Here is a 13,011-nt window from a genome sequence, read left to right as displayed (position 1 = left end):
ACAAACAGAACATATGATTCTTTTCATTTATATGCTAATGAGTTTAAATACATTGATTCCCTGATGTTTAACCAACCTTGCATTCCTAGAACTTTTGTTTCTAGTAATTTCACTGAGAAATAATAATTTTATCTTCTTTCCATTGTTGATATTTATCTGATTTCTTTTCCTTGTGCAACTACATTCATTAGTACCAGAAATACATTGTCAAATGACAGTGGTGTTAATAAATATTTTGTTTAAAACCTGAAAACTTTGGGTTGAGATCAGTCTCTCTTTCTAATAACAGGCAGATATAGATAAATGGATGATTTTCACTACATTAAGGAAGTATTCACATAGTTCTTTTTTATTAAGAAAAAATTTTAATGAAAATGTTGTGATGTTAAATCTATCAGATATTTGTAAGAATCCAGAGAAATGACTGAATTTTACTTCTGATATATTATTACTGATATATGCTCTATTAAATTATGTTTATAGATTTCCTAAGCCATCTGAATATTTAGGGAGGGAGGGAGAAAGAGAGAGAGAGAGAGAGAGGGAGAGGGAGAGAAAGAATCCCAAGTGGACTCTGCACTGTCAATGTAGAGCCCAATGTGGGCTCAAACCCACAAACCATGAGATCATGACCTGAGCTAAAATTAAGAATCAGACACTTAACCAACTGAGCCACCCAGATGCCCCAAGTACAGGAAAAGTTTTAGCAGGAAATTCAACAGCAAATATAAAGGAATTGGTAAGAAAATCATATTATTGTGTAAAATATCTTCCTATCAGACTAAAATACCTACCTTCTGTCTTCTAAACTCAAAAATGTAAGCCATTTTATTTAATAAAAAAGACAAAGTCTTAGAACTCCAGGGTGGCTCAGTTGGTTGAGTGGTTGAGCATCCAACTTTGGCTCAGGTCATGATCATGTGTTCCTGAGTTTGAGCCCCATATCCGCTCTCTGTGGTCAGCACAGAGCCCACTTCAGATTCTCTGTCTCTCCCGCTTGTGCTTTCTCTCTCTCACAAAAATAAATAAAACATTTAAAAACAGACAAAGCTTTTATAAACAGTATACTCTATAAAATGTGTCAAACTTCTAACTTTAATTTTCTAATGAATTCATTTTATGAATAATTCCATAAAACCTTAAGTTGATTTGCTGAGATGGAAATTATTTTTTCTCTTAGTGAATCCCCATGATATTTTCTCTGTATCTTTATGGTTCTCTAATGACTATAAGATACTTATTTTACTTGTTTCATATGTATGTAATGGACTATACACAATATGTAATACTACCCATTTTTATGTTTTGTTTTTTTCTATGTTTATAATACTTAGTAAACAAAAATTTACCCTCCTTCAAAAAAACCACAATTTGAGGGCATCTGTGTATCATATTCACTTTTATAAATCCTCTGCAACTACCAACACATTTTAAATGTAAGATATGCTCAGTTAATTTGTGCTAAAAAATAACATTTCCTTTAAAAAACGTCCATTAAGACTACCTTACAGACAATTTTTTAAAAGTTTGTTTATTTTGAGAGTGGGAGTGAGGATGCGTGTGTGTGAACAGGGGAGGGGCAGAGAGAAAGCAAGAGAGAGAATCCCAAGCAGACTCTGCAGTGACAGTACAGAGCCCGAGGTGGAGCTTGATCTCACAAACCATGAGATCATGACCTCAGCCAAAATCAAGAGTTGGACACCTAACTGACTGAAGCACCCAGATGCCCCTTTACAGGTGATTTAAAAAGCAGACAGTACATAAGTTTCAGATATATTGAGAAGTACTAAATTTAAATCTTACTGCCTATAAACAAAAGAAACAAAAACAGGGTCTTCTGGGTGGCTCAGTCGGTTAAGTGTCTGACTTCAGCTCAGGTCATCATCTTGTGGTCTGTGAGTTCAAGCCCCATGTTGGGCTCTGCTGACAGCTCAGAGCTTGGAACCTGCTTCAGATTCTGTGTCTCCCTCTCTCTGTCCCTCCCCAGCCCCTCCATCTCTCTCTCTCAAAAAAAAAAAAAAATTTTTTTTAAAGAAACACAAACAGCTTTAGAAATGAAAATGAGTAGAATTCTGCCCTACTTATTGCATAGGTGCATACCCTTTCTTCATTTATCATCAGACTTAGTCATGAGCACAATTATCCGGCCTTTTCAATTCTAGGATATTAGATTATTATGGCACCCTGCAATAATGACAATAAAAATGTATAAGTATATGGAACATCTATGTAATATATGCAATGTAGACACTCAAATATTAGTTCCATTTCTCTTCCTGTGTTAGTCTATAGCCACCTCCTCACACTATGATGGCCAGTACTTAACTGACATGTAAAATATAAGTCAATTAAATCAGAGAATATACCTTAAATTCAAATGGGTAAATTAGGTTTTTAAATTTTCATTTTAATACAATGATGATGATGATGATGATGCTACTAATATCCACCTTTAATTTGCTCATATATTTCTCTCATGTACAAATTTCTATTATGTTATTTTACCCTAACGTGATCATATTGCTCTTCTAAATGACATGTCTGGAAACAATTGCAGCCTAGTGGATGAAGTATGTCTTTGGTATTATTATAATACCTGTATTCCAGTTTCAGTTCTACATAGAACTGTGGTTTCTTAATCTGAAAATAGGAATAATAATGTCTACCTCACCAAACTGTTATAAATATTAGTGAGTACCTAAAGATGTTTTTATAAAAATGGAAAATATGATGCAAATACAACACTGTATTTCTAATCATAATCACCATAATACATCTAGAAGGCAAACTGTTTATTTTTAATCCTGTTTTCCAGCATATCTTACCCAAAAATAATGCTGTGGGTAGTTAAAAATCAAGCAATGCTATGGGTAAATCATTATACCTAAAACTTCCAACTGGTAATCTCTAGAAGCATAGAGGTGATCCTTGCTCCAAAAATTTGAATTTCCCTTCAAATCAAGAAATAATTAAACTAATTAATAAAAATAATAAACCCTAGGATTGGTTTTAATATAGACACTCTTCTTTTAACAAGTGTTTCTTCTTTAGCATAGCATTTCAACACTCAAAGAAAATTAACAGAACTCTGCCTTAAGTATGACTAGTGAGGTAAACAAAAGTGGCTTTCATCATCTGTTTGATGTTTTAACAAGGTATTAAGCTACTGGCCAACTGAAATGAATGTCCAATTTCTAACTCTTTACAATATTCTGAAACAGATGTTAACATTTTACTTTGTTGTTCCTCAATATTTGTCTTTTGAATCAACGGCAAGCTTCTTCTGGTGTAAATATTTTCTTTCATGCCTTAGCTGTTTGATCACTTTATTTTTCCTGGCTAATGTTTCACATTTTGCTCTTTGATACTTTCTGGTCAGACCCTTTGGGTTCAAGACTTCAAAGTAAACCAGAACAAATGGCACACAAGACCAATTCTGCCCAAGCATTTTAAATTCAAATGTGGTTCTTCAACATGCTTGGTGTGCTTTACAAAAAGTCACTTCCTTTCTTGTATTCATCACTAAATAAAGCACCTTTCAATAAAAGGTAAAAAATTAAAGTAATTTTTGTTTACACTGTGTTTTTAGAGTTCTTCTCTCACACAGATTGATCTAGACAACATGAAGCAGCAGCAGCAATCACATACTTCCTATCAGACTACTGCTCCCTAAAAGGTACTTCAAAAGGCAATTATCACATAGGAAAGAAGACATTAGGGCTTTATTGTGGACTTATTCTTATTACATTCAAAGGTTTTTTTTTTTTTTTAAACAAATAAAATGTAGGCTATTTTTATAAGATAGTTTTCATGCTTGGAAAACAATTGCTTGTTTCCTATGACCACAAGTTTTGGTATACAAAACTATATGATTAATTTATTGTACCTTACTATAAATAGGCCACCAAAAGAGGACATTTTCCCATTAAACAATGAGCCTCTTGAGAACAGGAACCTACCTTATCCATTTTTGCACATCCAGCAGCCAGAAGAGAAGGTGCTCAATAAATGTTGTCTTAATAAATAAAGAAGGAACGACTAAGCAATTTATTTTAAGATTATTAGCTATGGTCTAACTAACAAAAATTTTAGGTAGAAACTTACAATTTACTTTATAAAGATAAAAGGATAAATTATAAATGAATCCCTTTTTTTAAACATCTAATTAAAGCAATGTTCTCCTGCAGAAACACACGCCATGACTCCAAACCATAATTCTTGGTAATGGAGTGACAAAACTGATTTGCGAGAGCCCAAAGAGCAAAATGCAAATGGGCACTATTAAAAAAATCACAAAGCAACTGAACATTATGGTTAAAATATCTAGATTAGATAACACTATTATGTTAATTTTAATTTCCTTGTTTTGATACTTGTTTTGTGGTTATGTAAGAAAATTCCTTTTTTAAGAAATACAAACTGAAGTATTTAGGGGTAAAAGGCCATCATATGCATTAATTGCTCTTAAATGATACAAAAAGTACTTATATGAACATACACATATACGAGTAAGAAAAAAGAAAGAGAGAAAACAAGAGTAGTGAAATGTTAATCTTTGGGGTATCTAAGTGAAGGCAATAGAGTGATTCTTTGTACTATTTTGAAACTTCTATGTATTGAAAACAATGTGAAAACTAAACACTCAAAAAATAAAAGAATTATATTATTAAAATGTCTAAAAAGCAACCACACAATAAATACAACACAAAATCTGTATCACAAGCATTTAGTTGAGAACAGGATAAAATAAACTTTCCTTTCTTGGAGGCCAACATAAATTAAAATTCTATCAGAAGTGATCAAATAAACCTCTCCAAACTTAAACACAGACTTTCTACCCTATTACCTCTGATACCTACAATGACTCAGTTTGAGTCTTAACATGCAATTATATCTTAGAGAACAAGGAATTAAACTTAGAAACAATAGAAAATAATATGAGAACAATTTTTCTCAGTCTTTTAAGGAACACACATTAAGTGAGAATCTGGCCAACCTTCTTGCCTTAATTTTACCTAATTCTGGATGAAATAAAATTAATTATCAAGCATTAAAAGGTAAAGAAGGTCAATAGTCTATTAGCCTCTGACAATTCAATGAAATATCAACATCAGATATATTTTGGATACTGGCAAAAACTCATTGTCTACTCTTAAAAGTATATGGAAGATAAAACTATGTTAATAAAGAAAAGCTAGTTTTTTATTAGAAAGCAGTATCACCATTAACAGAATACACATTTCATCAAATATTACAAAGTTTAAGACACAACTCAGAAGAAAAGAAAACATATCCTCACCCAATTGGGAAATCAACATCGTCACCATGAGCTGTCATGTGATAAAGTCCAAATTTAGCCAATTTAACATGTCCCTACAATAATAATAATAAAACATTATTAAATATTTTAATATTATTAGTAGGAAAAAATATCATTATGTATCATAAGTAAGGAAATCACCATTAGTGAGGTACATTAAGAAAAAATTGTATTTTATCATAACTATAATAAAAACTATTTGCCAATGTGTGAAGCCTGCTTTATTCTCATTACAAATATATGTATATGTATATGCATACATGTATGTATAGATATACACATATATATTACTTGTATATAGATCTCAAAACAACACTTAAAAAATTAAATTTATATTTTTATAAAAATATAAAAATTTTCCAGATATGTTGACAAAACAAAAAAAGCAGAAATGTCCTCATTTGTCTTGAATCCCTGCTTGGAACATTTTTGGTAATTTTCACAAGATAAATTTTTTTTTTTTAAGGAGTTCCAAGTCCATTCATAATGTCATAAATTTAACCCTGACATGGGAATTCTTAACTTAAAAATATTAGTTACCAAATCATGAAGATATTAGTGAATCTGCTAGATTTCCAACAATCATTTATATTGTTTGAAAAAGCCATAATTATCACAAGAGATTCTTAATAAAAGACAAATATAAATTTTGTAAGTCTCTTAAGTTTTCCTCCCTTTAGATATTTAAGACTTTAAAACACATTAAGTTGATTTAAATTTTTTTTTTCTTTTTCTCAAGAACTTTACTTCTCAGCATTTACAAAACATTTATATCTCAAAACAACTCAGATTGGTTATATACTCCACTGCCATAAATATGAAATGAATGAGTACCATTTTAGCTTTTATGATTTTTAATACCATAGCATAATTGTATTAAAAGTCTAGAAAAGAATCAGAGGAAAATAATAATCCTTCTAATATAACAAATAATTCCCAAGACAAACTTCTTTCAAAGCTATTTTAAATGCTTATGAAAAAATGAAAGTATGATTATTCCTGAAAATATACCATTTTGCTACCCATAATTCTCTTACAGAGGTTGACTTGCTTCTTATTAATCACCCATAAGATTTCCAAGTAAAGAAGTGGTACTCCAATAAAAAAGGAAACTAGGTATGAACAGTTGGTAAATAAAGAAGATAATGGGGAATAAAAAAAAGAAGAAAAAATAGGGAGGAAGAATAATAAACAGGAGAAAATGCAAAACAGTTGTACTATCATAAAAATACTCTGTGTCAATAGAGCTTTCTTTAAATGAAAGCAAATTCAGGGGTGCCTGGATGGCTTAGTCAGTTAAGTGACCAACTTTTGATTCCAGAGCAGGACATGATCTCATGATCCATGAGATTGAGCCCATGTCATCCAGCTCTGTGCTGAAAGAAGGGAGCCTGCCTGGGATTCTCTCTATCCCTCTCTCTCTGCTCCTCCCATGTATGCATGTGTGCACTCTCGCTCTCTCTGTCTCTCTCTCTCTCTCAAAATAAATAAACATTTTTTAAAAATGAAAGCAAATTCAGAGAAGTGGACTGGGAAGCTATAATGCATACTTTTCAGAAAGTGAATGAAAGGAAAAACAAAACATGAAGTTAGAAAATGAATCTTGAGGAAAAAGGAATAATGCATGTGAAAAAAACACATGGACTTAAAAAATTTAAAGATAGTTTTTTTTATTGTTTATTTATTTTTGAGAGGGGGGACAGGAAGGGCAGAGAGGGGGCGACAGAGGATCTGAAGTAGGCTCTGTGCTGACAGTGGAGAACTCGATGTGGGGCTAGAACTCACGAACTCCAGGATCATGACCTGAGCTGAAGTTGGACACTTAATTGACAGAGCCACCCAGGTGCCCCATAAAGGTAGTTGTTTTTTTCCTAACTGCCACAAGTATATCACTTTCATACAGCCATTTCATTATGAGTATTATTAAAACATATTTGTATTCTAAAGACCCTCTGATAGAGTGGGTCTAATTTCAGTAGCTTCCAACCACAAATAACAAATAAAATATTTGTTACTTAATTTATTATTTGACAATTACCTTTCGGTCCAAAAGAATATTATGAGGAGAAAGTGCCCGGTGTACTATACCATGTTTGTTCATATACTGCAAACCCTGAAGTACCTCAAATGCTATGCACAAAACCTTTGAGTAGCTACAAAGGAAAAAAAAAAAGTCACAGATCAACAGATACAATTACAAAGCAGATACAGAACCTGTTTTAAAGAATGAAATGACATTATAAAAATTGAAAGAGTTGTATTTTTATTATTCCTCTTCTATTCAGAGAAAATACGATCTATAAATTTTATAAAATATCCACTACATACATATTTTGGATTTTATGATTACAACAGAATTGATCTGGCAAAGATCCTACAGTTTTCTAAGCCTACTCTAACAGCAGGGAGGGAGTTGAATTTTGGTGATGCACAATTAACCTTCTACAGGTTTGTCTTTGCCAAATTATCTGGGAAGTTTCAAATATAAGGCAGAACTAAGTCAATGAAAACCACCTTTCCTGCTCAAGACAAAATACCTAAGTTCCTGAAAAATAGCTAAAATATATTTTATGGTAGATGGACACGAGGTTACTTTCCATATCCACAAAACAACCCCTAGCAACTGACAATTTATCAAACATTTCTCTTTAATTCTTCCTAAGCCATCTTCCAGTGGAATGCCCAGTTTCTCTCTTTTTCCATCTCTTTCCATTTTTTTTTTTTAATCAAGAACCATTAACATGGGAAGTTAGGGATGATATAAGGAAAGTGGGAAAGACTAATTCAAACCCAATCCCCCAAACTACCAATATTAACATTTTTGTATAGATTTCTTTTCTACTCATTTTTTGACATTTTATCTATCTATCTATCTATCTTAATTGGTTTATATTATACTTTTTTTTTAAAGATTTTTGTTTTTTTGTAAGTAATCTCTACATTCAACATGGGCTCAAACTCCCAACTCCAAGATAAGTCACATGCTCTAGCAACTGAGCCAGTCAGGTGCCCCTGACATTTTAAATTAGACTTTTAAAAATTAAATTAATATCTACAGGTAATCACTAAAACTAATTTTTTAAAAGGTATAAATAAATTTATAAATTTATTTTATAATAAATAGTAAAGATAAATAAAAGTAAAGATAAATAAAAAAAATAGTCAACCTCAAAGCTGGTATAATAAAAGGAAAAAAAGAACAAAGAACAAATGGAACAATTAGAAAATAACAGACTTTAATTAGGATGTATCAAACATCATATTAAATGTAAATGCAAACATCTAAACTGAAGATAAAAATTGTCAGATTACATAGGAATTAAGCCTCAATTATATTCAGGCTATAAGGAACCCACATTAAATAAAAGGCATACATTAAAGTAAAAGGATGGAATAACAGATCACTGATTATCATGGGCTTGCTTGGAGGGACGGGTTGACTGCAAGAGAATATGTGGAAAATTTACCTGACAGAACTGTTATGTTCTTGATTTTGATGATGATTACACTACTGAGTTTGTCAAATTGACTGACCTGTACACTAAAAAAGTTATATTTTAAAATATGTAAATTACAGCTCAATAAACCTGATGTTAAAAAAGTAAGCTGAAGAAAATTTTCAAAAAAATATTTGTAATATGACTCCCTCCTCCAAATTAAGTCCATAAGAAAGAGCAAGACATGAAAAGCTAAAATCCCTTTCCTCTCATCCTAGTCTGACTTTCCAGAGGTATCCACCCTTAGCAATTTCTGTTTTCAATTCTGCTGGTTAGATTTTAGTTAACATTATTAAGTCTTTGCTATGCAAGATGATATAATTAATATACTTTTACAACATTCCCATTTTCCTTTCCCAACTCCTGATTTTTATTAGTTATATTATTTTTAAATTATTGAATTTTATAGATGAAACAAAAGAAATCTACATTCCTTTCTTGAAGGCTAAACAAATAAACAAGTAAATATATGATACATAGTAATTACGTGTTAAGGAGGAAAAGGAAGAGAGAATGTGGGATAGCAGGTTGCTATTACATGTAGAGAAGGAAGATCAAGGAAGGCATCACTAAGATGACATTTGTGCAGAAATCTAAAGGAAGTGAAAAAGACATGTAGCTCTCTGGGAAATACGTGATTCAGGCAGAGGGCACAGTAGGCAAGTCCTGAACTGGAAGATTGCATAGCAGTTCAAAAAGTGCAACAAAGCCACTGTGCATGCGGTAGAGTGAGCAAAGGGCAAGGTGTTAGGAGATGAGGGCAGAGACATAACAAGGAGCCAGATCATGTAAGGCTATTTAGGCCATTGTAAAGCCTTTGGCTTTCACTCTGAGACAGATGGGAAGTGGTTGTCACATTGCTATACTATGATTAGTAAATATTCATTGTAGAACTAAGAAAACAATATACTCCTAAGCCATTTAACCCCTAGCTCTCAAGAGAAAATGTATCAGTCATCAGGATTTGATGGATACTATAATTTCATAATTATACCTCTATTATGAAGGTTATCATCAGCTATCATCATTTTTCTACTTCTTACTCATTTTGTATTTACATTTTTATTTAGTTAGAATACATCCATGAGAAAATTTTTCTTAAGGGTGGCATGGGTAGGAAATTTTAAGGCATGGTCTTAAAATGTCTTATTCTTGCCTTTAAACTTGGCAAAAGATTTCTCTATTGTTCTTTATTAATAGTAAGAAGTCCAATATCAATCTAATTTCGTTGTAGACACCTTGTTATTCCCCTCTGGAAGCTTGGGATTCTTTTTCACTTTATCCTTAGACTTTTACAATTTTAGTCCAGTATATCTAGAGTATGGGCATTTGTGCATTTATGTTAGTAAGCAATAGGTGTGGCTTTTAACCTGAAGACTCAAATGTTGCATTAGCAGAATTAAGAAGGAAAAGTTTATTTGTTATGTCTTTGTTTTCTCCCTCTACTATATCTTTTAGTTAGAACTCTCAGAGGGCAGGTGAAAATTTCATCTATTCTTGAGATCAACTTTCTGTTTTATTTACTATGAGTCTGGCCTTTAGTCCTATCTCTTCTACTATTTATTTCCAAGGTCTTTGCTCTGTTCTCTAGTTGTTCTTTAATAGATCCTTTTCTTTTGATTATGGATACATTATTCTTTTGAATCTCTCTGAAGATAGTTATTAGAATTCTGTTAATAATTAAGGGAAAAAGAAGGGTGTTATCTTTATTTTCTCTGGGGTGTTTCTGTTTTTTTTTTATTTGCTTTTTTTTCCCCCACTTCCCTTGGCTTTCTTTCTCTCAGACTATTTTTTCCTCAAATGTCTGGTAATCCTTAGTTGCCAGCCATACTTTAAAACAAAGCAATAAACTGACATTCTTCATAAAGTATGTAAAAAAAGAAATAATAAAAGTTGCTATTTATAAGGAATGCTTATTTGAGACTCAGTAGGTTAAGCATCTGACTCTTGATTTTGGCTTAGGTCATGATCTCAAGGTCATCCCCAAGCCCTGACTCTGAGCTGAGTGTGGAGCCTGCTTAAGATTTTCTCTCTCCCTCTTCTTCTGCCCTTCCCCTGCTTGCTCCTGTGCTCTCTCTCTCAAAAAAAAGAACACTTATTTAAACGATTTCTCTTTATCAAGCAGTTTCCCCCATATTAAAGTGCCACAACAGCTACTCAAGCAAATAGGAAATGTGTGAAACAAAAACAATTTGAAAGTAACAAGAGTTTTCCTAAACAGCCTCAAAAAAGAAACCAACTTTGTAAAGGAAAAGATTCTGAACTTTAAAACAACTATAGTGATACTGGGAAATATGTGCATGTGAAAGAATGCAGACCTGTCTCATTTTAAAAACAAAGAAAAATTTTCCTTGACATTGACTAACAAATAAAAGATAAGAACTTAATTTTCTAAACTCATTTGACTCTGTAAGTCATGTTTACCATAGTAATCTGTCTTGTCCTCCTTGTCCTTTTCTCCAACATGCACACACATAATTCACAAAATCTTAAAAGCTGATGCCATATTCAGCTGTGACACTAGAGGACCTCAGTTGCACACTACTTCAATATAGATGCCTTCCTTAAGAAATTAAAACCAAACCTTTAAAGTGATTTTTCCATTAAACCAGTTCTCAAACAGCTGAACAGAGAAGACTACATGTTCTATTTTGACAACTTGTTTTTGCTGATTATAAAATATAATTGGAAAATACTTCCATGTCAAAAAGCACATTCATGCTATTATAGAGTTGATGAGCATATATGCTGAAATAATTTTTAAATATTCAAACATATAAAACTGAAGCTCATGACATACCTTTCCTTAGCTATTACTTGAGAGTATTATAGCTAATGGACTCAGTACTCTTCTAAATCAGAGTAAATCAGATTTGGTTTTCTGCCCTATTGTAGGATTTAATTTTTAAATTTATTTTAAAATACAAGTATAAAGGAGAAGAAAAAGATAGTGTTATTTTCTATAATGAGACAATAGAATCAGTATTTGTGAAATTCTGTATATTTACTTGTTTTTAAAGCTCTATTCTCTAATACTGCCAATAATTTAGATGATGAAGTCTTTTAAGATAATTATTTTGAAGTAGCTAATGCAATTATAATGCAACAGCAAAATAAAAAGTCATATGTATAGTAATAGCATGTCACAGTTAACTGAAAATGGGCTCCAGAAGGAGTTAAGATTAAGAGAGTGGGATTCTCTCTCTGTCTCTCTGTCACACACACACACACACACACACACACACACACACACACACACAGATGTTGGCAGGGGATAAAAGGACTTCATCCTTCACAGTTCCCAAGTCAGAATCTTGTTAATAAAGAAATCCATCACTAATCTAGAAAATGTAAATCAAACTTCAAATTATAAAAGATCCTCTTCCTTTTGAAATTTTCAGTTACTACTGCTAATTCCAGAGATTAGAAGAGTAGCATTTACTTTGTTACCATTATCCTTGACACCCTGAGAAGTTTAATGAGCATAAGAATCTTTGGTGATTATAAAAACATAGATATGGCCAAAAAGGTAGCTTTCAAAATAATGATTAATAGTTTTTAATAAAAGCAAAGTGACATTTTAAAATACTTTCATTTATATTTAAATGCATCAATTAAGTGGCCATTAGCTGCTTGGTACTGTGTTTTTTTTACACCACTGTGTTTTTAGGTTCCATGGATCTCAAGAGAAAGAACTGATCTCTACAATCAAGAAACCTGCAGTATAGTTGTAAAGACAGATTTATAAACTAATAATTTTAATACAATTGAATTCACAGCATTTCATTACAACTATAATTCAATTAAGTTAGCAGATGAGAGTCATCCTTTTCTTCTGTCTTATAAGAAAGAAAACATGAACATCTATTTATTACATTGGTGAGACCAAAGCAGGTCTACAAAAATAAATCTTGAGAAAGTAAGATTAAAGATCTTTAAAAAGATTAAAGATTTTAAAAAGAAAAAAAAGTCACTACCACCATCACCATCACAAGCATTAACAACTGACAATAACTTCTAGGCATGAGTCAACTTGGTTGTGTCTGAATTGCGAACATGGCTTAATGAATTCCAAAACTACTAGGTTAGTACAATACTAAGTATACTTGTTTATCCCTTTCCAGATGTATTTCAAAGGAAGTTTACACTGTGTTTCTGATTCAATCATCCCTAAATTATTTATAGCTGTTTAGC

At 31.9% G+C, this 13,011-nt stretch overlaps 1 protein-coding gene across 10 annotated transcripts in view; it reads right to left on the bottom strand.

Annotated features, from left to right (window-relative positions):
• Positions 1-13,011, bottom strand: part of TBCK (TBC1 domain containing kinase) — a 404,858-nt gene that overhangs the window by 337,966 nt on the left and 53,881 nt on the right. For 8 of the 10 annotated variants that reach the window (XR_003420996.2, XM_053217079.1, XM_053217081.1 and 5 more), the window contains 2 exons: positions 7,359-7,473; positions 5,300-5,373 (listed from right to left, as the gene is read on the bottom strand). Coding sequence is in view for 7 of the 10 variants with exons in the window: in XM_053217079.1 (XP_053073054.1) it covers positions 5,300-5,373; positions 7,359-7,473 (189 nt within the window). In the remaining 3 variants the exon portion in view is untranslated. The other 2 variants (XM_053217082.1, XM_015062610.3) reach the window with 2 other exon arrangements.

Source organism: Acinonyx jubatus, chromosome B1 (genome assembly GCF_027475565.1).
Source record: "Acinonyx jubatus isolate Ajub_Pintada_27869175 chromosome B1, VMU_Ajub_asm_v1.0, whole genome shotgun sequence".
NCBI classification, from domain to species: Eukaryota; Metazoa; Chordata; class Mammalia; order Carnivora; family Felidae; genus Acinonyx; species Acinonyx jubatus.
Note: the sequence above shows the minus strand (reverse complement) of the source record. Positions and strands in the feature narration are given on the sequence as shown.